Consider the following 25,984-nt stretch of genomic DNA (forward strand, 5'->3'; position numbering starts at 1 on the left):
CACAACTACACTAAACACCAGTCACAGGTTCATATGACCTTTTATTTGAACTTTAGACCTTCAATGGACAATATGTCAGTCACAAATCCATAATTCCTCTTCTTCTTTCTTCCAAATCTCCAGCACAAAGTGTTGTCATCATCTTCATTTATGCTGGACCCCAGTGTACCTCTGGTGCCAAAGCTTTGCAGAAAGGTAACCCCTCCAGGTCAGTTGGGAAGCTCCTTCAAGTAGGGATAGCTATTCACTGAAGTTCCTCCTGAAGACACCCAGCAGGGCTACCCAATGGTATTACAGTTCCCAGTATGCTCTTTGGGTATGTGGATCTCTGTGAGGTTTGAGTCCCTGTGTCTGTCTGCAGGTTGTTTGTTTGTTCCCTCCTTGTCTCTGCCAGTTTTTCTTTGAGTACACCAACTGTCACGCCATATTTACAAAGATGTGCTGTTATGTTACAACCAGGGGTTCGTCCCTGGCTTGGGTTTATTTTCATTTTATTGTTATTTTTGTGTATTTTAAGGCTTTTGAGAGTTTTAAACTTTTAAAAGTCTGATTGCATTTTGGACCTATGCAGGCATGAAGAGCCTAACAGATTCCTTTTATTATAGCTCAAACTGGATGGTCATCCACTAGTTCCCACCAGAAATAAAGTCCAAAAGGTTAGACAGCACTATATTTTAAGAAATAACAAAATCCAGAGTAAGTATCAAATTTGAAATGATGGCGAAAAATGTTAATACTGTTTGGAAAAGTAAACAAAATGGGTGCTCACTGTGGTCCACCTGCCAGTTGAATGGCCGCCTAACATTTCAAGCATATTGGCTTGGGTTCAGTACAGGGTTTTATCTGCAACTGAGATCTTAGTGATTTTTTTGTGCATAGCCAGTAGTCTTCTGAGGAAAATGAGGAGGACAGCAGTGTAAAGATGCTGGGTAAACCACCCCTTGAGCTTTATTGTTCTTTAATTGTTTAGTTGAGTGAGACTCTTCATAATCTGATGGGCTTCAGCACTCCAAGTCTTTCTGTCTGAAACTGCTTCTCTGAACTCCTTTAAGGTCATATGCATTGATTGTCTCAGTAACACTGTCTATTCTTCTTCTCTGCTGTCCTCTTTTTCTTTTTTTTTGCCTTCAGTTTTCCCCAACATGAGATTCTTCTCCATATCTCCTATGTTCTCATTATGTGGCCAAAATAGTTGAGCGTTTCTTTGACATTCAAGCCTTCCAAGGAGAAGTCTGGCTATATTTCTTTCTTCATGTATTGATTTGTTGAGCTTACCAGATATTTAACATATTCTTCGGGTTCCCTTTTCTCATACTTATCTTAATTCTCTGTCATTTAAACTGCTGTAATAGATCTTTTTGAATGAAGAGGTACTCATGGATGACCCATTTTCTCTTTGTTGCAGTAAACAAACACAAGCCTTGGATTGAGACGTCCTACCATGGCGTGATAACTGAAAACAATGACACTGTTCTACTTGACCCTCCCCTTGTTGCGCTGGATAAAGATGCCCCAGTGCCATTTGCAGGTAAGGCCTAAGAATTTTTTTTTTATCTTTGTTACGCTTGCTGAGACTTCTTTTATTATGGGGAGGGGAAAACAAAACAATGGAGTTCAGCAGAAAGGAGCACTTTAACCTGTTGGGTGAACTTGATAGAGTAGACCTTAATCATCTTACATCATAAATCGAAGGAAAAGGCAAATAAAGTTAATTCAAGATGATTTTTAATTTGTTTGGATCTGCTGCTGCCATGTTGTGTTAATTCCAGTCCAAAAAGAAAGGAAGATTTTTCAAGTGTACTTTATTAACCAAGAATATCATTAACCAACTGTGTCATTAGAAATACATCGATAACAAAGAATGTGCTACAAAAAAGACTTCATCTAAATGCATGTAGCTTGGAGGAAAGAAAGAATGAGAGCAGGGAGGGAGGAATAAGGGAAGAAAGAAGGAATGCTGCTTTTTATTTTTTTATGTCAATGGCTTGCAAAAACCCACTGAAAAAAAACATCATTCAGCCTCTTTTTGGTAAGATGTGATGTACAAAGCGGAGAATCCTGAGGATGGGTTTTAGGAAGGACATCTGTGAAGCTGAGTGTCTGGGGAAATATCTTAAAGCTTTTGTTTCACGCAATCTAAAACAAGACATAGCACAGCAGACAAGTGTAAAGTGCATGTGTTGAAAAGAATGTGCCGTTTTGTTTCTGGTGGTAGTTGTGGTAAAGTTGCCAAACGGAATCAGTGAAATATAATTATGTGAAAATCAAGCTGCATTTTAAACAATTCAGTAATTAACAGTTAGAGCAAATTTTGCCTCTTGGTCTTAGAAAATAAAGTTACAAATTTACACTGGTAGTAAGGACCAGTTAAATAGGCTTGTAGAATGTGTCTTGATACCTTGTTCAGTATCTATGTGGGTAAAGGTCACCCTGATAACAGCTCATCAGTTCACAACATACTGTATCAATAGAACTGCTGCATGTAGCAATAACATCACTGTAGAGGAATGACTAGAAGGTTAAAAGTGAAACTGGTATGCTGCCTAACTTTCCAATTATAACTTTCAAATCTTAAAGGATTCTCTAGATTGGCAATGTTTTTTCCAGCTTGGTACTAAGACAAAAATGGTCTGTCCATCCACCCATTCATTTCCTAGCCCTTCTGTGATATTTATTGTTGCTGGCTGTAAGTGATTATCCTGGTAGCATAGAGTTCAAGACTGACCAACACTGGACGTGGTTCCAGTGGATTTTGTACCTACGCCTAGCCAATCTAGAACTGTCAAATAATCCAGCGTATTGTTGAGTGTATCTGTATGACAAGGAGAGGCTGCAATGTTGATATCACTCATGCTGACACTTGACATTGACTGCTACTTTAAGTACATATAAAGAGAAGAACCTAATACTTTGAAATGTTCTGTGTATATGGCTATTGTGTTCTGTTAGGTTGCTGTATGAAGATTAATATGCTCTGGTAAACTTGGTAGTGTGTTCTGTGAATCAATCTAATAAGGAATAAGGACCTTCTTAGCATCCTCTGTTATCAGCTGCATTATTGAAAGTAGTTACTCTAATGATGCCATTCTCCTTTAAAATGTTTGTTTTTAACACAGGACATCGTTGTGACTTTACACAAGGCATAGTTATGCTAATAAATTACTTGATCATACGCAGTGAATGTAGGTATCCAAAACCATAGGGCAAGGGAGCGCACACACACCTTACAGATGGTCATACACAAATGGCCAAATACGTAGAAGCAAGGGTGTTTAAGTAAGCATAAGAACAAACTAAATCCAAACACCGGGCACAAGATCAAAATTGCAAAAGAAATCACAAAAATTAGAAAAGGATCTTGACACATGCAGAGTCATGGTCCACAATGCTATAATTAAGAGCCAATGTCAAATTTCCTGTTGTATTTCTTTTGTATTCCCTATTATATGACTATTTAATATTTAGGATACACCATCACAAGATACTATACAAGGATACATTTGAAAGTTATCTGTAAATTCAGGAGCTTCCAAATCTTTGCTATGATTATAGTCTATAGTGTACATAAATAAAGAATTTATCTATCTATCTATCTATCTATCTATCTATCTATCTATCTATCTATCTATCTATCTATCTATCTATCTATCTATCTATTGTGAGGGATTGCTGGCATCCTTACCTGGCTGGGATGCCTTCAAGGTGGAAAGACTGGGAGAGAGAGTGTGCACAGGGCATTATCTCCCTTGGATTGCTAGATGATAGTCTCCCTGGGGTGCAACGGTGTCTCGGATTCCCAAAAGGCATGTTGGGTTCAATGGGTGATGCCAGGAGGTGCTGCAAGGACTGGGGAGCCCTACTCCATGGGGCTTCCACCTCACCTGGAAGTGCTATCAGACCACATGTACAGAACACCGGACGTACTTCCAGGTGGCAGATTAAAGGAGCTGCCTGCCTCAGTTCTGGGAACCAGAGTCAGGTAGAAGGTGGACAAGGCCTGCAAGAGAATTGAAGGTGGCAGAGACTGATGGCAGATAAATAAAGGAAAGAGTTGTGCTTATGCTTGTGTATTGCTTTTATTTGTGGCTGTGGTTGGAAATGCTTGCTTAAGAAGAGTTTACCACAATAAAAGACTCCTCTTTAGCCTTTTAAAATATGTCTGAGCCTGTTTGTGTTGAGTGTTTGGGGAGCTGAAGTGCCCACTGGTGTCCACACTCTCTCTCTCTCTCTCTCTCTCTCTCTCTCTCTCTCTCTCTATCTATCTATCTATCTATCTAATACTCTGAGTCTATTTGGATAAGTGTAGGTAGGATCTCCCTTTTTTTGCTTTGCTCTTTTGTATAGCAAAATATTACATAAATGTTCAGACATACACTTGAAATGCCTTCAGGCTTGCTCAGGGTGAATGTGGATCAGGTTATGGTATAAATAAAACTTTTTTGCTATTCTGTAATGTTTGACCAGGATCCTTAGTTTAAACAAGCCTACTATCTCGTTTGATGCTTTGCACGACTACTCCATCAGTCTTCCTTGGAAAAGTCTATTTCTTGCCTAAGATGTAACAGATACACTTCACCATTATTCATTGAAAATACCCAAAAAAGACACTAATCGGTAATCTTTGTTCCCTGTATGGTAGCCAGATACCCTGCTCTGATGTAGCTGGACTGAGTGTGTGATGATGGTAGATCAATGAGGAGTTCCCAGTCCTGAATTTCTAGGATACAGAGTCTGAGATTTGTTATGTGTGTACATGGATATTTGGTGTTTTGTGACTTTGTGCATCACTTAGGCTCACATTAGTATACACACCTCAAGAGGAAAGAGGTCAATTTTCCCTGAGTATCAGGTAGCTAAGGAGCCTCAATGCCATTTTGTATTATTTTGACCTTCACTGCAGCCACAGTAGCAAAATGTGGGAGAAAGGGTATAGTACTTAAAGGACACGCTTCACTTTTGATTTCTTTGCCTCATACATGTCACCCCTGCACACTATGTGTCATTTTTGAAGTGAGCTGGCGCATGGCAGTTTGTGATCTCAGCTAATTTTAAACTAAGATGTCTGTCAGTTGTTCTTTGCAAGTGAAGTTCTTTCAGTCATTGCTGTAAATGTATAGCCATGTGTTTAATATGCTTACTTAGGTGGCACACTAAAAGATCAGTCATCAAGCTGCTGCGACTATCACTCTTTTAGGAAAGCTGGCAGAACTGCCTCTGCCTGTTAATATGACAGTTGACTTCTGAGCCACACACTGGGATGTCAGCATCAGCCTTTGATGTGCCGCCACTATCTTGTGTTTAAGAAAACAAATAAAAGAAATTGTATCTACATATCAGAGTCAACTCGTTCCATAAAGAGCATGTAATGCACGCCGAGGAATAACAAATAGAATTATTATGCTGACAAAAGGCATCAAAGGCAGATGATTCCACAAAGGAATGGAGTGTAAGCGAACATAAATTTGGGGCCACTCAAGGAAATTGTGGAAAATATGTCTTGGGAAATGAAGACTGCCAAAATAATACATGATTTTAAATGACAACTATAAATCATACAGCACATATTAAAAAGTGCATGAAAATGAAAATATAAAGCATTGTTATAATCATGACACCTTTATCAGAATTCCACCTGACATCTTTCTTTATTGCACTCACAACTTACTGTATTTTTTAAAACATTTTAAAATTATTCTACTTTTCTCTATTGTTTCTATGCAATAAGATACACTAATAGAAATAGCATTACATTTTTTTTTGAAGGTTTGTTCATATTGTGTATCATTGCCATGCATTAATCCAAGCACACTTGTGTAATAAGTGCATAAATATTTCCAATAATCACATGATGCATGGTGGCTCATTGTTTAGCTCAGGCCTTCAAATTTCTAGCCTAGTAGCTTTCCTTGTGGTTTTTCGATGTGCAAATCCTTTCCATGCCAAGTTAGATTTTCTTCTGGCTCAGTATAACCTCAGCTCCATTAGAATCTAAAGTGGCTCACTGTTACTGAGTGGGCAGTGTGTGTGGCAATAGCCAGTGATGGACCTGTGTCCCCTTCAGGGTACATTCCTACCTTGTGTCTAAAGCAGCCGGGGTAGACTCACACTTCCTGCCTTCAAGGATACAGTGCACATCATTTTCTGATGACTTAAAGAAAACAGTTCACATATTGCTAAATCATTGATCTAAACAAAATTCTGTAGACTAAGCTTTCAGTGTGAAAAAGTCAATTATTCAAATCCTTGAGACGCAATTGATTTAAAAAAAAAAAGCGTTTTCATAACTCCCAATCTGTTTCTGTAAACAGAAATGAAAATGTAAATTGATAAAAGAACCTGTAAATAAAGTTATTGAAATACAGAGAATGAGAGATTGTAGGCGGATAAATAATGTCAGCATCCTTGGAAAACTCTTAGGGCTGCCGTTGTCAAGTGGGACGCGCTTGGCTCCTCTCCCTTGATCAGGTCATCTCTCTGGTGTCAGAAGCCATGGAAAAAGGAAACTGCAGAGGAAGGTCAATACAAGCTCTAAGCTTAAGTTTAACTGCAGTGTTTCAAGGCTATTGCACTAAAATTACCTATATGGAAGGGTATGGTAACAAGAAAGAAGGCACCACTAAAAGAATAATTACAAAACACAGGATTATGGGGGAAAAGTGTCATGGTCTGATAACACATTTGATTTAGTTATCAGTACAAAGCAACAAGTGCATCCTAAAAGAAAAACACCCTGCTGGCACAGCCAATACAGCAAAGCACAGAGATGATAAAAAGTGTATGCTTTAGGTACACTTTAATATCTGTAGGGGGGCAGCAAGAACTTTAGAAAATCAAACAAGTTTGTGTGATGACAAAGGGGGGTAGATCTGGAGCAAAAGGTTTTCCAGTCTGCCAAAGGCCTGGCATTGAGGGTAAGATTCAGTTATAACCAAACATAAACATATCTACAGTGGAACCTCGGCTCACGACCATAATTTGTTCCAAAACTCTTCTCGTAAAATGATTTGGTCGTGAATCGAAGCAATTTCCCCCATAGGATTGTATGTAAATACAATTAATCCGTTCCAGACCGTACAAACTGTATGTAAATATATTTTTTTAAAGATTCTTAAGCACAAATATAGTCAATTATACCATAGAATGCACAGCGTAATAGCAAACTAAATGTAAAAACATTGAATAACACTGAGAAAACCTTGAACAACAGAGAAAACTAACACTGTAAGAGTTTGCGCTATAGCTCTACAAACTACTCGCTAAAAACACATTTTTTAATGAGTTTTAAGCACAGGGAAAAAAAATGAACATTTGAAAAATCCATAATTTAATAAACCACCAAGAAAAGTAACATTGCAACAGTGCACGCTACGAACCGATCGATGTAAACAGAAGTGCATTGGAGGTTAAAATCCAATAGAAAAAAGTCTTCATTAAATACAACGAGGTTAAAACAATGCTTGGATCTGTCTCTTTAAAAACAAGCCTGGTGCATTCTTTAACTGCCTTCTCGGCCTTATGCGTCCAGCCGTCTCTCTCTCGTGTGTGTGTGTCTCTCGCATGTGCGTGCGTGTGTGTGTCTCTCTCTCTGTCTCTCTATCTCTCTCTCTCTCTCTCTTGCTCGCTGCACAGGGAATGTACAGGGAGAGACTGAACACGTGCGGAAATCATCAACACGCCCAAACCGAAAGGGAAACTGGCTTGTTTGTATGCCGAGTCTGTGGTCGTGAACAGATGCAAAAGTTTGGTGAACTTTTCGGTCGTATACCGATTTGTATGTCTTCCAAGACGTTCGTGAACCGAGGTTCCACTGTACACATCATGTAATAAAACACCAAGGTCTATGTGTCCAGTCCCTCAGAACAATTTGACTTTGTTGAGACTGAGTTTGGCTTTGGTGACTCGATGAAAGAGGAAGTGTGAGTGTGAGACACACAAGAACTTCTAACAGCACATGATGAGAGAGCTGCCTTCAAAAACAAAGTATAAGAGGGGAGAACGGCACCTCGAAAATAATGACGAACTCTGAGAAGCAAGCTTTACGGCAGGGGGGTCGAACTCCAGTCCTGGAGGGCCGCAATGGCTGCAGGTTTTCATTCTATTCATCTTCTTAATTAGTGACCAGTTTTTGATGCTAATTAACTTCTTTAGCCTTAGGTTTAATTAGTTTGACTCAGGCCCCTTATGTGTTTTTTCCTTAATTAGCAGCCAGACAGTAATGAGCCATAAAACAAGCAGGACATGACCAGCTCACCTGTACCCATGAAACAAAATCTGAAAATAAAGATGAAGGTCTCAGTAAGGTTGATCCCTCAGGTTACCAAGTACCAGTAGGAGTTCTTAGAAAAAAACTATATATAAACAGTTTTGGAAATGTCTGCTGTGTCAAAAAGAGAGCAACGACAAGCCATGGAATTGAATAACGGGTTTGAATAACAGCAAGAATCAGCTTCTCATTAAGGAAATGGTTGGAGTTTGAAGCCCCAATTTAGCTGGTCATCTGTTGGCTCATTTCATGTCTCATTTCTGTTTGGCTGCCATTAAATGAAGAAAAGAATTAATTCAGAAGACTTAATCCTTAAAAACAGGGCTACTAAAATAGAGGAAAAGAAGTTAATTAGCACTGAAAACTGGACACTGATTAGGAAAAGGGTTAGAAAGAAAACCTGCACCCCCTCCAGGCCTGGAGTTTGACACCCGTGCTTTACGAGAACACTTTCAAAAGAGGAGAAAGTCAGATACATGTGAACACAGCGTGAAAGTACACATAGGGCAAGAGATAGAACATATTTTTAAAAATTTGGAGCACCAGCAGCGTTGCTCCATTTAATAGGTGGAAAAATATCCAGAAAAAAAGCGAATTTTTTTTTACATCCTCCAGTCTCGCACCTGTTTCTCAGACACCTCAAATTTTATTGCAGCAGTGCAGTTACTTCAACGACTTTTAATTTAAAACCAGCTTCATATTTTCTTCTGATCGAATGCACCATTGTAGATAAGGGATGCTCTTATGATAAAGGTGTGTGAGATACAAAAAACACTAAACAGTGCAAACGTCAGAATAGTGGCCATATAGGCACAATGCATAGTAAAAAAAAAAAAAGGCAGTGTGCTCTGTGGTTACTCTGGGCGTTCACATATCATAATCTCTTGGACCAATTGCGCAAGTTTTCTGCGTTCGACTTATACGACCGACATTATAAAATACAGGAAATTATACAGTAAAATCAAGCCCCAACTTATCCGGGGGAGAACTTAAACATGAGTATATACGATATGTCTCACTTAAGACACTTCTGATCATTCCAAGTCCAGTTAAGTTATTTTAGTAGACCACATTGATGAATAACCACTTTGTTGATGTTTTGTGTCATTAAAATCAAATAAAGCCTCTGTTAAGGTCTAGTTAACATAACAGTAAATGAGTAATAGTTGCATTTCTGCTGTACCTAAAGTGTTACCATATAGTATATTGCATATAATTATATATAGAAGGGCCGTTTGATAATGGTAAATTTCTATGAGATGGAGACAAAATTCATTTGGTGACATCACGGCTAGCAAGTCTTCAAACTAAGTCAGACCAAATTTCAACAAGAAGTGACATGTTATTTACGTTCTACAGACATTTGAATTGATTTTTTTCCAAAAAACACTGTTTAACTTGTTTTTTTACCATAGTCATCCCACGACCCTCATATAGAGACATGTAAGTAAGAACCTCATTGCACTATGCATACAAATGACAGCAAACCTGACTTACCTTGACACTGTAAGTAACAGCAATGATGGAGCGGCTAAGCATAAATAAAGTGAATGTCACTGGCTGTCCAGGTGAACAGCGGGACCTGACCTCAATGGAAAATAGGTGGCAAACCTTGAAGGCTACACTGTTAAGATTTGCAACACTTAAAATAAAAACACATACAGTTGGTCTTTTCAATAAATGAAATCTGCTACTTTCAATAAAACTGGAATTGTCAGAAAAAGTGATCAAGATCTAATTAATGAAATCGTACAATAAGCATTTATATCAGGGAAACTGTTTATTGTTTTTAAAGATTTGCTCATGTTGTAGGCTCTCCTCTCTTTCTCTCGGGCGGGGGTTGAATTCTGGTTTGTTAAGTGATTGATTGTATAAAATGTTGTTTTCTTCAAAAAAAAGCAATAAAATTTAAAAAAGAGTGATATTTTGCTAGATATAATGATATTTTTTGTACTTCTGCAAATCAGTTTCTTAATAAGCTGCTTATAAATCTTTTTAAAAGGCTCAGCTATGTACAACTAAAAGCTTCAGCATTTCAGATTAATGAACTTTGAAGTGCTGTGTTTCACCACAAACTGCAGCATACAGTACGTCAGTGGCAGCTAGCTGCTGCGCTGAGATCGTCATATTAACAAATTCATTGACTTCTTTTGTTTTACTCAATCACTGTATCTGGTTTGACAGCTAGATCATACTAGGATTACTAGTAATAATGGTAACAATTCATTTAGGATGTCAAATCAGGTTTCTAGAGTTGACTTGAGTTTGTGATGTTCTGTGTCTAACATGAATATTAAAGTGCTATTTAGAAAATAAGCAGAGCTTTCTGTCTACCTAGAGAATAAGTTGGCAAGCTAGCTACATGACAGGAGAAAAGCAACCATTTATTAGCCATGTATTCTGATAAATTGGAGGTGGAGTTCATGTACACTGAAATCTCTGCCTCTTCTGGCATACAAAGATGACATGTTATATAACTGTTATTTTTCATTTTCACTGTAGACATTGGTTCAGTTTACAGTTCACCTGAGCTGCTTAGCAAATCCTTCATGGGCGCCATTTTTCTTTATAGCTGGATCATTCAGAAGAATGGGTAGAATATTTTTGAGCGCCTTTTCCTTAAAATTTGATCGGTAATATGTGTGAGATTTCCATTTCACCCTTCAGCTGAGATGCCAGCATTATGAAGATATCTATGTAGATTATGTAAATTAGCCAAAGTCCATCTCTCTCTCTCTCTCTCTCTCTCTCTCTCTCTCTCTATATATATATATATATATATATATATATATATATATACACAGTGGGATGCAAAAGTTTGGGCAACCTTGTAAAAAGGTCCAAAATACCTTCAACCACAATCCAGACTCTCATTGGAACCTACAGGAAGCGTTTAGAGGCTGTAATTTCTACAAAAGGCGGATCTACTAAATATTGATTTCATTTCTTTTTTGTGGTGCCCAAATTTATGCACCTGCCTGATTTTGTTTGAACAATTATTGCACACTTTCTGTAAATCCAATAAACTTCATTTCACTTCTCAAATATCACTGTGTGTGTCTCCTATTTGATATATTTAACTGACATTTTTTATCGTAACAACCAACGATTTATACAGGAAAATAATGACTATTAACAAGGTTGCCCAAACTTTTGCATCCCACTGTATATATAAAATCCAACATCTGTCTGTCTGTTTGCTTTTCACGAGAGAACTACATAACGGATTTAGATTGGTATTTTTTTCTATACTTTGCTTGAACATTCTGTTTGATTTTGTGACTTCTGTCATTGCACCATGTATCATAGTTCGCTTGTGTTGATTTATTTCTGTGAATCCTCACTCATGCGCTGGCCTCAGGGTGTTCCTTACCTCAGCATAGTTAACAAACGAGAGAACTACTTAACGGATTTAGAAAGGGTTTTATTTCTATAATTTAGTTGAACATTCCAGTTGATTTTGCAACTTCTCTCTTCACACTAAGAACTATAGTTCACTTGCAGGAGCGATATATTCACACTAATCTGAGACAGAGGCTGCGGGCCAATGGGAGGGGGAACCGTGATGTCATGAGTGGGGAGCTGGGGCGGCTAGTATTAAATAAGTTCCACTTTCTCTGATTGTGGTTCAAGGCATGGTGATTTTTCAACAAATGACCCAAATGTGCACTGCTGCAATAAACCATGTAATTCAGTTTATTCATAACACAAAGGTGACTGAAGGTGGATAGATGCAAGTATTTACAGACAGAAGACAGTAACGAACAACACAAAACATAAATCTGTGCTGGTACAGTTTGATCTTTCTCCCTCTTACAGAAAAAGGCACATAACTTATGAATTCTATTTCCTTAAATCTTATCTAAAGAATTGGCCTAGTACAGGGGTCCTCAATCACGGTCCTGGAGAGCCGCAGTGGCTGCAGGTTTTTGCTCCAACCCAGTTGCTTAATAAAAAGCACTTATTACTAAAGTAACACTTCTGCTTCACTTTAGTGATTTTGAGCCCTAATTGCTTAATTTTGTCTTAAACAGCTATTTTAATTGCTCCTTATTATCAATAACATGCAAATGACAAGAGAGAGCAGCATTTCTCCATTTAGCTTATTTACATTTACACCTGTGTGTATTTATCTGCACTATTGGGTTTAATTAAATACTTGGAAGAAAAATGAAGAGAACAAAGTGAAGGACTGAGAATTACTCGTCCATTTTAGCCTTCAAATCATTTGCATGATAGAAAGGGAAAGAAAATCTAGGATATGAGAATGACCTGACATAGCAGAGTTAATTTAATTTCATAGCTTATTAGTGCTTTATTGGCAAGAATTGCTTTCTAATTAAGCAACCAGGTCAGAACAAAAACCTGCAGCCACTGCGGCTCTCCAGGACTGGGATTGAGGACCCCTGGCCTAGTAACATAATGTGTTCTGAACAGTTTTAGAATTTTCACATTGAATTTTTGTCTTTCATCTGATTAAAATGGATAAGTTCTTAGCTAGTGATAACGTTTCCAGCACATGCACTGTGATGACAGTATTTATTTCTTCACAGCTAGTCTGTACTAATTCACCTCTGCCCCACATAGCTCCTCTTTGTATGTGAGATGCTGCTCTGAACTTCCCCACTGAACACAGGGAGAGAAACACGCAACAGCTAAAAACTTATCCTTCACACAGGTTATTAATTTTCAGTTACAGTAATACCAAAAACAAGTAGGTGTACTTATGGTTTGGTTCCTGTTGACTAAAAGTGTAGGCCATGCTTTATCCCAATCCTTCTGAGTCGGCTAGATTAAAACTTCCATGTCAAACAGAATAAAATGCAAGTGAAATGAACTGTGATTTTAGAGATTTAAATGAGTTCACTGATGGGGCTCTGCAGTGAATAAGCTGCAAGAATTAAACCTTCAGCCTGTATAATTTCAGTTTAATCATGAGGCCACTTTGACTGTGAGAGGATTACAGAGGAACCCCAGAGCTTTTTGCATGCCACGATCTTTTAGTCATTGTGTATGGTATACCAAGCTCTCCATTATCTCTGTTGGGTGCTGGCAAATGAAATAAACAAAGATTGCAATGAAGAAGTGGAGTCTTTTGTGTTCTGTCTGACCAGCACAATAACCAGAATGGTATTCTTACAAATTGTGAGAATTGATATGTTTTACCAGGATTGAACCCTGGATGGAGCACATATGTTAACAATTGAAATATTATAGCACTGGATTCTGTAACTGTCTGCTTGTTCAACACTTCATTCCCCTGCTGCATAATTATTTTAGTGCCTGTGGACATGGTGGTCAGCCTATGCAGCATGTGTGTGCTTTTCTGTCTATTTTCATGGATACCAGCACATACTCAGCACACACCGTATTAGAAATGTTCAATAAACCACTAAAGTTTTAAATGGAAACATTTTCTTTGCATTCTACCAGTCACTTGAATGTAATGCTCTGAACGTTTATGACCTGCTGGCTGCCACTTGATCTCAACATTTAGAAGCAGCTTAAGCGCATTGGAGGTCTTTAAGAAGCAAGTACTTTCATCTGAATGTGCAAGTCTAATCAGAATCAACCTTTTGAAAAGCCTCCCTCCATGTGTATTACTGTTATTTAGGATGATGGACTTTAACTTTCAGGGAAGTAGGGTATGACCCAGTCCATTAGCCTGAAGTGTTTGCTGTCGTAGAGCCATTTAAGATGCATATGTAGAGGTGAGGGGCAAGCAGCTCCCACTTCAAATGTAAGAGAGGGAGTGGGTAATGGTAGCCTCTGGAGAGATAGGGGTTGCAGCAAGTGAACAACAACTTGACTAAACCCAAATACTAAGGGTCATTGCAAGGATCTATTCAGGCAGACAAATGTGTCCACGCTGAATGTACATGTCAGCAAGCAGGGCCCAGGATGCTGAGACTTTCTCCCCTATCCTGTGCACACTGATTTTCTTGCTCCTTTCTTATCTGCCTTTGTACTTCAGCTGCTTCGCCTTCTCTGTTGTTGCGTACCAGGCTACCTTAACTTGGGTCCCATAACAAGAAAGACGTTGGACTCCATCAATACTAACAGCAGCTAAAAGGGACAAAGTGACAAAAGTGAATTAGATCTGTTAAGTCAGCATGCCAAACTTGTACATAGAATAGCAATGCTCAGATACTGTGGACCCCTCCACCCCCCAACTACAAATATGTGAATTATTGGGAATTATTTTTTGAAAAAATACTCCTAAGATTTTGATAAGCTACTTCAGTGTTTTCTTTTTTTTAATGCCAATTAGCAGAGTAATCATGAGTTGAATGATATAGTGGCGCTGAATTAGAAATCACCAGGGTGTCTTCTACCAATTTCCTTTCTGCAATCAAATGTCTTCATTTATAGTCAAAAATCACAATCATCCTAGACAGATATGTATACATCTTAGGAGAGAGCCCCCCACCCACCATCACCACCACACCTCACAAAAGGGACATCTTTATAACAGGAATGTTGCACAGAGCAGCAAGCACAAAATGAGTGGAGCTGAGCAGCTTTACTTCAGTGACTGAAAAGTCAAAATCAAAATAAGCCACCTACTTTAAGATATATATTTGTCATTAAACATATTAATTGAACAAATTAATGAAGGTTAAAGTTTGTGCTGTCATGTGTATTCAGGAAATGTAGTGTAACTAGTCAAGCCCCTAGCATGTGTAAAGTGTACTGATTCTAGGGTCATGCAGTATGTTTCAGACATGTCAGCTAATTCCAAAGATTTACCCAGGGCTGTAGATGTAGTTCTGAAGTAGTGGAGGTGTTATTTTAAAAAACTATTGTTTCTTCGAGAATTTATTGTCGTGGTGTGAATACTACTGACTACTGACTCACTGTTTATTGCAATGCTCACTGCCGGCAGCAGCCAAGTTGATTTAAAGCAAAAGAATTTTCTGCACTGACATTCACTTCAGTACACACACAAGTCTAATGCATTTGTCCATACTGCGATCACTCTCCATGAATATGTACAGTATACTGAGGTATAATGCAAGCTGCGATGTGAATGATGCACACCAAGCAGGAGTAAGATAGCATGTACACTCTTAGAAATAATGGTTCTTTACTGGGTTACTGGGTTGTGTGGTTCCTCTTAGAACCATTGCTTGACTAAGTACCATTTCATTCTGGGATGGGTTCTTTGCATATGCAGTTGTGCTACAAGCAAAATCGTAATTATATGGTAGGTTACCAAGAAGGACAGTAACAAATCAAGAAGATCTGGACGTAGCCTGTGATACTGTAGATATGCAGCAAGAGTCCTTTTAAAGTTTTGACCCACTGGTATTTCACAAATCTGCTACAATCTGTTCATGGTTATTTACTGTATGATGTCTTTTACGGATCTAAATAAATAAAGGTTCATTCTGTAACATTTATGTGGTTGAGTCTTTTAAGAACCAAAGATGGTTCCCCTATGGCATTGCACTGAAGAGCCACTCTGGCACCTTTATTATTAAGAGTGTGGAATGTATATAGTATTTGATTAATACTGTGGTACCAGACATACTGTACTAACTTAAAGAACCAGTGAAAGTCTTGCATAACACGTGCCCACATCTAATACACACCTTAAAACAACCTGGGGAAAGCAGGGAGTGCTTTACAATGCAACACAATGTAGTGCAAATGCAATATGGTCTATTATAATTAACTGAGAATGCAATAAACCATTATGTATTGTGGCACACGGCCGGGGCTGGAGCCTGGCCGGGACGCCCAGGAGGACTGAAGGAGGGCTTGTACCTCCTCCAGACCGCGAGGGGGCGTCCGCCCTGGTTGTGTTGAGGGCCTTGGGTAAAGGGCTTGGAAGCCCAGCCCTGTAGGGACCCGTGGCCACCGCCAGGCAGCGCCCCGGTGCCTGAATATCCCTGGAGCCCAGCACTTTCGCCACACCAGGAAGTGCTGGGGGGAAGACGACAGGGGACACCCGGACGCCTTCCGGGTGCGCAGCGGCACTTCCGCCACACTGGGGCGTGTCTACGGAGGAGTGCCGGGAAGCAGCTGGAGCCCATCCGGGTTCCTATTTAAGGGGCCGCCTCCCTTCAGTCGAGAGCGGAAGTCGGGTGGAAGAGGACGGAGCTAGTGAGAGGACGGGAGGCGGCCAAGAGAGAGGCACAAAGACTGTGAGGCCTGGACATTGGGGGAACGGTGCTGGAGGCACTGGGGTTTGTGTGCACATTTAAAAACTGTAAATAGTAGTGTATAATAAATAGTGTGTGGTGGAATAACGATGTCCGTCTGTCTGTGTCTGGGTCCAAGTCCACAGTATACACATATCATAAAATACATACAATATCTAGAAGTACAGATATTTGTTTTGCTTTAATACATTAAAAAATGCTTGCACTGGACTCCTAGGTGATGTCTTTGTTGGAATAGGGCTGTGCTCTTCACCCATTTTACACTATTTTCTAACATTGGAGCCTTTGTATGGACATCGTATAAGAGTTAAAAGTGATCCCAGCTTTTGCTTTAGGAGCTTTAGGTTGTGGAATATGTTCGTCAAAGAGGTTTTTAGATGGTTTTCGCATTTTGTTCACAGTATGATAACACCCCACACTTGCATTGTTTAGAGGCTAGCCTACACTTCATCAGTCAATAAGCTAACAAGCAGTCAAAACTTTGCTTTGCGATTTCTAAAGATAAGAAAATAAGTGAAATTTTAAAATTTCTGTTTATTTCTCCAACTTTCCATCCACTGTCTGAAGGAACTCAATCCAGTTTTAAGATTGTGGGGCTCTGGCTAGTGGATATAAATAACTTTCACCTTTGTGGAGTCAATAATCAACCGAACATGAATGTCTCTGAGAGAAAACCAGAGGGTCTGACAGCTCACACATACTCGGGAACCCACACAGGTAATGGTTGGGCTTGAATGTGAATCTAGATCCATGTAGAAGTCCTAACCACTAACCTATGATGCCACCCAATAATTGTTCCTTTAACTACATTTAGTCTTTTATTACAAATTGACATGGTGGTGTTGTCAAATCAGCGGTGTGAAAAGGAAGATTGTATAGGCTTGCCTCTCATATTGGCCAGCAGCCGCATTTTGTCATTGTTTGTTTTTTTATTCTTTAATTGCCGGTTTCACTTTCAGTAATGTTTTCCAGTTCTCCCTCATTTCCAGTAATGCGTCCTGAATGCAGCTTACACAATGCTCCTAATTTTCTGGAGGATTAGTTTTTCTTCTAATGACACAATAATTGTCTCTTGTTAAAACCATATAGTAAATGGTTTCTGCTATCACTTTATTTTGGTTCCTGCGTGGTTAAGACAAATTGCTAAAACTGCATGTCCAGTGTTAGTGAAAACAGTCTATTTGTCTTTTCTTTTTTTTTTTTAATCATCTTAAAGTGGCAAAAATTGTGAGAATGTAAATACTTTTCTGCCAGTGCCAGCATCGCCTTTGGCACTTTTGCTATAGACGCTTTCTGCTAGCACTGGCAATTCTGGAGCACTTAATGCGGAAATAGCTGTTTATATTACAGCTACAATTTTCTGCTGAAAAACAAATAACAGGCAGATAATTTAATTTCTATAAGTTCTCCTACCGTATCGCATTGAAGAGACTCTTTTTACCTAAATGAAGCTTGGCAATCATCAGCGGGCCTAAAAGCCTTTCTTTTTCGTAAGAATACATTGTTTTCTGTAGCAGCAGATGTCATCTGCTGAAAAGCTGTGCCAAATCAGAACCTTCTTGACCAAATGTTCCCCCCCTCTATTTGTTTATATCTTTTTGAGAGCATTTATTTAAATGTCACTGACATAAATAACCCTGCTGGAGCTGTCATTTCCCATTTCTCATAGTCAGAAGCATAGAAACTGATTGCAGAAGACACATTGTGGCCTGTGGGTGCCGAGAAGTAAATGAAAGTTCAATTTGGAAAAAAAATCATCAAGCACAGAGTGGAGGTGGAGCTGGCGGAGCAAAATGCGACCCACGAGCTCCAGTGATGTGGAAGCAGGGGACCTGGAGACAGGATAGAATGATACTGGCCTTGCTACCCATTGAAGTATATACAGTAAGTGCCTAACATCCCTAAAGGTCAACACAAGGATAGGACATCTCATCCCTCTAGGGTTACACATATGACCTTGACGGGCATCATTCTCATTTTGAGTGACAGCAATGAGAAAGAAAGTACGATGTCAGAATAGGACATGTATCATATGCAAATTCAAGGACTTAAGGACATGTTCTACTCCAAAAGGCTCAGAGAGTTAAATCTGTTAAATCTCAAGCAGAGGAGACTGTGTGGGGACCTAATCCAGGAATGTAAAGTCTTTCAATGTAATGTGAATCACATACTCAAGGACACTAGTGGAAATTAAGGGAACGGGCATTTAAGACTGAAGTCAGGAAGTTCTTTACTCATAAAGTTGTGGGAATCTGCAACAAATTACAATACCTTGATGCAAAAACCTTGTCAACCTAAAAGAAGTTCCTTTAATGAGACGGTGAGACAGCTTAGCGAATTAGTTAAATGAACAAGCTTGGTGGACTGAATAGTCTTCTGTAATTTGTCATATTTCTTATGTGGTAAGAAAAAACTTACTAGACACTGAGGACATCTGCTTCAGGCAGGCTGGTCAAGGTGCAACATGCTATTAGATGGGACACTTGCTATTTTGTTGTCTCATCTTGTCTGGAATCATTCATGTCAAGTCAAGTCAATTTTATTTATAATGCACATTTAAAAACAACAGAAGTTGACCAGAGTGCTGTACAGCTTTCATAAATACACCAATACAAACAGTATATAAATGTATATACTATATATATATGTGTGTGAATCCCTAATATTAACTCCATTTTGCTCATTTGTAGCTATGTCCAGGGATAAAGTGGGCCTGCAGGCGCCTTGCAGGCTGTGATCGATATTACATGTTGGTGTACTTTTGCTGGTCATGTAGCCTCACTGTCGGTGACGCACTATGAGCTGCACAATCTTCGCATGCTGCCACCTAATTAGATCTTTAATGGGCTTCAAGGGTCAGCCATAGCATCGCTTAGAATATCCAGCACAGAAACGGGGCTGATGAGGAGCTATCTTCCAGAATCTGACCACCTCTATTTATCCTGGAAATTACACCTGAAGACTGCCTTTATTTTATTGAGATAACCTGCTCCCAGTTTTTCACTAATGACAATCAGTACTCTGTAGTGCCAGGAGCCTGTGCTTTCAGCGTCATCAGAGGGTGAAGCCTGTAGATTTAATGGAGCAGCATCTCTGTGTACCAAGCAACGAGCACACTCTGTTATCTTTAGCCTGGCAGCTCCATTTTTTTAAAGGTGCTGTTATTATGGAGTCTTTGGAGGAGAGTTATGAATTATTTGGGTGGGGCTGTAACAGTAGGGCTATCCTTAAAGTTTTGGTTTTTAAAGCAGTTATAAAAAGTCTGAATTTGTGTAAGTCACCTCTAATTCAGGGTGTTCATAAGGAATGTAATGATTTACTACAGGAGGCAGAAGTACATAATAAGCAAGAATAGCTGCATCATATGTTTGAAATATAAAAATATGTGTTTCAAGTTAAATGTTTATTTCCTAATATTCTCGATTTCAATAGAAATATGTCACCCTCTGATAGAGGTCCATAGAGGACTAGATCCCTACTAAAGGATCAAAAAATCAAAAATATCTTTTTGTAATCACTGACCTACAACAATACCCTACATGCTTATGTTTTAAATTTGTCATTTTTAACATTCTGGGAGTGGATCTTAGAGGGCCAGGACCACACATGAATCAAATATCAAAAATATTATATTCATGTTTAGCAACCTTAAAAAATGAAATGACACTCCACATTTTTTAAAGTTTTGTATAAAGGAATAACTTTGACCCATTGAATCCCATTAGGGGGTGATCCCCCGGGTCAGCTGATGTAACATGCACAACTTCAAGCCCATCTGATTATTTTGAAGACACGTATTAGTTTACACTTCATGAGAAGGGTGTAATTTCCTGTATAAAATATATTCCAACAATGCCCTAAAAATATGGATTTTCCTGGTCGATAGGTCCAAAAATAGGGGGAACCCCAAAAACCTGCACATCTTGCCTAACTAGACATCAAGATGGTATGTAATACAGTATGTGGAATTTTCTTGTTAAATAAAAAAACGTCACATGACTTTAAAGTGTTCATAAGTAATTCTTATGAACACAGTAGTCTATTTTTAATTTTTTTTTTCATTCAGTTTAAATTTGACACAAAATGAAGGAGTCTGTAGGATCATCTAAATTATGAACAGCTAGACGAATGTGTCAGTCTTTATTTTATACGGTGCCATTCATAGTTGCTGCTGTTACAAACAGCTTCCTGTTACACGTTCCTCCTGTTCATACCCTAGTAAGTGACCGAGAAAAGGAATGGCACCACATTCTGCTTCTGCTCACCTGGGAGTTGGTCTGTCTGCAGCAAGGTAAGCAGTAATAGCGCTTGTGAAAGAAATGGCTGGGTGTCCTGCTTTAGGATTACCTTCTATGTAAGTCTTCCCCAGACCTCTCTAGTTTGTAGCTGCTCTGTGATGTGATTTGTGCATTCAGATGTGATAAGCACACTATTGAAATGCAAATTTTACTTTGTAATGTGTACAGTAGTCTGCATGGCTAAGCTCTGAGGAGAAGACTGGGAGAAAACATGGCAGTCTGGGCATTGTTCTGGGGGAAAGCTGATAATACAAGAAGAATAGAATCAGCCAGCACTTCAAAGGGCAGCTCTCCAATCAACCATTCCTTTAGAGATACCATGAGGACAACACCTAAACGTCAAATTATTGAGCCATTAGACTATACACGTGGAAAATCAAACTTTAGAAAAATAAATAACACTGCATTTAAAAAAATCACTTTATTCAACCCAGAGGGAGTGAGGGGGAACTTCTGCTTTTAGACATCCTCCTGAAAACTCTTATCTCCTCTGTGTCGCTAGCACCAGGCCCAAAGGTGCTTCTGTGAATGGACAGAAGAAAATCATTCATTTGTAAGTAGTCAGCAGTCACCTTTCTGCTTGTGTGAGGTGGGGTGGGGCTTATTAAATGAGTTCTTAATTGCATTATCTAATTACTTTCATTAATCGAAGTGGTAATTACTGGATTGCTTTTCCCAAAGGGATGCAGCTTGTAATTTGGAGGTGAAGCTGGTGAATGACTGCAGTGGGGACTGACGCCATTTTCATTTAATGTTCTTTTCATATAGAATGAGTTCTGGTGATGTAGTTTTGTATTTAGGCCCAATGCGTGTTCGAGATTACGTGGCGCCCCTAGGCTGTGGTGGGTTGATTAAACCCCCTTCCTGATCGGAGTGTGCTCTCACACACATTTTATATATATGTATATTGTGAAAAGATCAGACTCAACATACTTAAAAAGGTTTGCGGCAGCCACCAGTATATTATCCCTGCCTGCTATAGGTTTGGTTTTAGACAGAAGTGTCTCTGTTGGAGTCCAGACATGAACTGCTGAGGGTTTGGCAAGATAGTGGTTTTAAATACTCAAAGTGGAAGTGACGTAGTGGACGTAATTTTCTCCTGACATCATTCTGGCCACCGAAACCGGAAGTGACATCATCCTGGATGCTGGAACCAGAAGTGACACCATCCTGGATGCCGGAGCCGAAAGTGATGTCTTCAGTGTTGAGTCAGACAGGTTTTCCTGTGGCTGGTCTGCAGAGATAACAGGAGAAGGTTTAGTGCACCTCACCACACCCTGGCCTGGCATGGAATTACCTTTGCTTGGTCCATACAACGTCCTCCTACTCTCCTACTCACACGTGCTTATATATAGTGGCTTGAGGCAGGCACTCCAGCTCCCCAACACCTGACACAGACAGATACAGGCATAAGTCCAGCAACACACAGGCTTTTATTTATCCTGGGAAACTCTTCCATTAAGAGTTTCCCACACCACAGTACAATAAAGTACACACAAACTATAGCACAATGCCTTTTCGACTTCGTTTCTTTCTCTTCCTCGCTGTTTCCTTCTTTCTTTAGCAAGCTTTGTCTTCTCCCTCCCGACTCTGGCTTCTGGAACAGAGGCAGTGAGCTTCTTTTATGTGACACCCAGGAGAACTTCCAAAATAGAGAAATACATTGAAACAAAAAAATAAATATTACCATTGATTTTGGGAATCTCAATAAACCCAAAACAATATTTGAACTATTTTTAGAGCTGCAGGTACCATTTAGAAAAATTAAAGACAAGACTCAAATTACGGCACTAATAAAGATGTATGTGAGGTTTCTAGAGCCTTGCCTGCAAGATCGCTCTTAGCCACATTGTTCATGTATGTAATCCAGCTCCTTTCATAATTTAACAGAGTGTTTTGTCTAGTACTTTAGTGTTGCTACAGTGCTTTTATGACAGCTTCTTGATTATTGTTTTGTTCCTCCATATGATTTTCTTCTTTCTCTATTCTGATGTTTCCTGCATGATTCACTCTTGACGTTTGCTTGATCCTGACTATATCTTTTCTTCTTACTCTATTTTTAACCGATCTGTGCACTGACCTTTTACTACTCAACAAGCTGTCTCTCAGATGTTATCAAATATCACAAATAAATAGATCAATCATTTTATTCTGATCCCCAAATCTGAGTTTCTTCAGACAGTATGTCATTCCTACTGTACTGGACAGGCTTATCTGTGTTCTGTCAGACCCCGCTCAGACAGACTGCCAGGTTGGTTTTAGTCTTTTTGTGCCAAGACTGAGTGCTTATAAGGATCGTCCTGGATATTTGTTCTACTCTATTTGGTTTTGTCTGAGCTTTTGACACGGGCTGTCTGTTTTTACTTTGGTGTGTGTTTTTGCACTCACTAATTCACAGTTTGATGCTTTGCAGTGTGTAATCACTGAGTCATTTGATGATATGTAGAGTACATAAAACAGAAAAAAGTATATAAAACCTAATTGTTGTTTTTGTTTCTTGTGATTTGTGTTGCTTGAATGACTTGACCTTTATGCTCCAGATTTACAACACATTTTTATGCCTATGTCTTTCTGTCCATCCCTCTCACTCCGCCATTAGTTGCTTTTAGATAGATAGATCTTTATTTGACCCCAGGGGGAAATTTGGCTTTTTACAGAAGCTCTTTAAATAAATAAATACAAAAATAGGTAGATCAATGAATAAATAAATAAATAAATAAATATACATACCCACTTTGGTCTGAACACACACCAGAATGACTATAAAGCAATATTTCTCTTTCCTTTGGTTTTGTTCATGTGCTAGAATTACATACAATTCTCCACTTTGCATATTCAAAAGATTAGAATAACTAGAAAAATGCTATTCTTCAAACACTATAAACTAACTCCTGTGGTGTTATTTTACTATTTCAATTATATATGCAGTTATCTACCTGGATGTCATTGAAAGTTAATTCCTTACCATTGTCTGTCAGTCATCATTGGATGATAAGAACAATGAAAAAAATTGCAGTACAATAGGATTCTTTTGTCACCTGTTATGATATTTCTCCTACAAATCATGAAAGCAATTGTCTGCCGCGTCTCTGCTGTGTTTATAAGATGATCAGTCGGCCAGGTTGTTGAGCTCTTTGTGTGGAGAACACGTATAGAAAAAATTGCTGGATAATGAAGCTGAGGAGCCATCTCACAAAGACAGTGTAGCGTTTTTGGATTCTTTATCACAAGAAAGCATTAAAGAAAGTTCACAGGAGTTTTTCTGGAGTAATTCTTGAGTTATAGCAGGTTTGACATTTAAATGAGAATGGTGATCTATAAAAAAATATATATTATTATTATTATTAGGAAAAGATTGAGTAGGAATACAGAAACTATAAAGCATATCTTTGTAATAGTTGTCATGTGTGTTTATTGTCTGGTTGTACCATTTAATCATTACTGTAAATAGTAAAGAATCTGAAAAGGTACTAGAAACCAATGGATTACCTGGGAAGGAGCACATAACTCAGAGGGCCAATAAAAGCTAAGAGGAGAGGGGGTAACCATACCTAAAAGGGTGAAGGTGCAGTAGCAAGGGAAGAGTACAGGAGAGGCAAGGAACAGCAACAGAGATAAAGTTGAGGATGTTGTGGGGAAAACTACGCTGTCTACTCAGTGTCAGGCAAACCCAGGTTTATTTTTGTGGAAGGCAAGAGGACTTGGCAACATACAGGATCTTTTTGCCTTTTTATGGAGAATTTGGCAGAGGGCCTGACATGTCTGTGTGAGGAGACGGGAGGAGATAGATGTATCCCAGCACTGAGACATGGCCCTTGCAAATAAAGGACATTAAAAAAAACAGTAATTCTTCTGATGCACATTTAAGAAACCTCTTTTCTCACTCTTGGCTAATTCTTTCTTATAGTTCTTATTTGTTTATACATGTTTTATACAAGGAGTGTTTTGTGTTGTAATTTGCCATTGTGGTGTGGGTTGTGCAGGATTTGTGTAAATAGCTCAATTTTTTGTTTTGTGTATTTTATAGTATTTACAATAACAATTGTATTTAAGTCATATATTTTTCTCCTGTTGGTGTGCTCTGTACTTATTGTGTAGCCAGTAGAAAAGTAGTTTTGTTCACTCACACTCCAAATCATCTATTTATGTTATCTATCTATCATGCTATCAGACCACATGTACAGAACACCGGACGTACTTCCAGGTGGTAGATAAAAGGAGCTGCCTGCCTCAGTTCTGGGAACCAGAGTCAGGTAGAAGGTGGACAAGGCCTGCAAGAGAATTGAAGGTGGCAGAGACTGATGGCAGATAAATAAAGGAAAGAGTTGTGCTTATGCTTGTATATTGCTTTTACTTGTGGCTGTGGTTGGAAATGCTTGCTTAAGAAGAGTTTACCACAATAAAAGACTCCTCTTTAGCCTTTTAAATTATGTCTGAGCCTGTTTGTGTTGAGTGTTTGGGGAGCTGAAGTGCCCACTGGTGTCCATAATCTCTATCTATCTATCTATCTATCTATCTATCTATCTATCTATCTATCTATCTATCTATCTATCTATCTATCTATCTATCTATCTATCTATCTATCTATCTATCTATCTATCTATCTATCTATTTATTCGATCTCTTTGTTGCTGCTCAAGGGATCAGTAGCAAATATTAAAATCATGCTATTTCAGAGGGACCAGAAAAGGGTCCTGAGGAGCAGTACATCTTCATGAATTGATTTCGCAAAGACACCTTTTCCAATACATGGGGCTGAAGCCTATCAGAATAAAACCCAGAGTTGGGGAGGGTACCAACCCATCACAGGGTATGCTTATGCACAGACAACACACTCCTTTACAAATCAGAATCACCGATGAACTTAAATGGCCAGTAGTGATGAATGGAACAGTTTTTGCAAAATTGAGTTTGCAGTGAAACATATTGTTTTGTTTCATGCAAAAATTCACAAAACAAGTCATGTTTCACTTTTTTCTGCCATTGACATAAGAAGAAAGCATTTATTTCTTGCCTAGAAGCATGCTCATCCATTAACTCCAAACTTTCCAAAATTTCATTCTGTCATTTCCGTAACATTGCTGGTCTCTGTCCATTTCTGTCCTTTAGAGATGCTCAAACTCTGGTTCACTGTTTTATAATGTCTTGTATTGATTACTTTAATTCTCTCTTCATCGGCCTCCTTGCAAAATCTATACAGAAGCTACAGTACATTCAGAACTCTGCAGCCAGAGTCCTCACCCACACAAAGTGCT

At 38.8% G+C, this 25,984-nt stretch overlaps 1 protein-coding gene across 1 annotated transcript in view; it reads left to right on the plus strand.

Moving 5' to 3' along the window:
- The window catches only part of LOC120530941 (calsyntenin-2-like), a 662,732-nt gene that overhangs the window by 109,428 nt on the left and 527,320 nt on the right, over positions 1–25,984 (plus strand). The window contains exon 2 of the mRNA XM_039755786.1: positions 1,406–1,528. Within this exon, the coding sequence (XP_039611720.1) occupies positions 1,406–1,528 (123 nt within the window). The remainder of the gene's footprint in view (positions 1–1,405; positions 1,529–25,984) is intronic.

The sequence above is a fragment of the Polypterus senegalus genome, chromosome 1, assembly GCF_016835505.1.
Source record: "Polypterus senegalus isolate Bchr_013 chromosome 1, ASM1683550v1, whole genome shotgun sequence".
NCBI lineage: Eukaryota > Metazoa > Chordata > Cladistia > Polypteriformes > Polypteridae > Polypterus > Polypterus senegalus.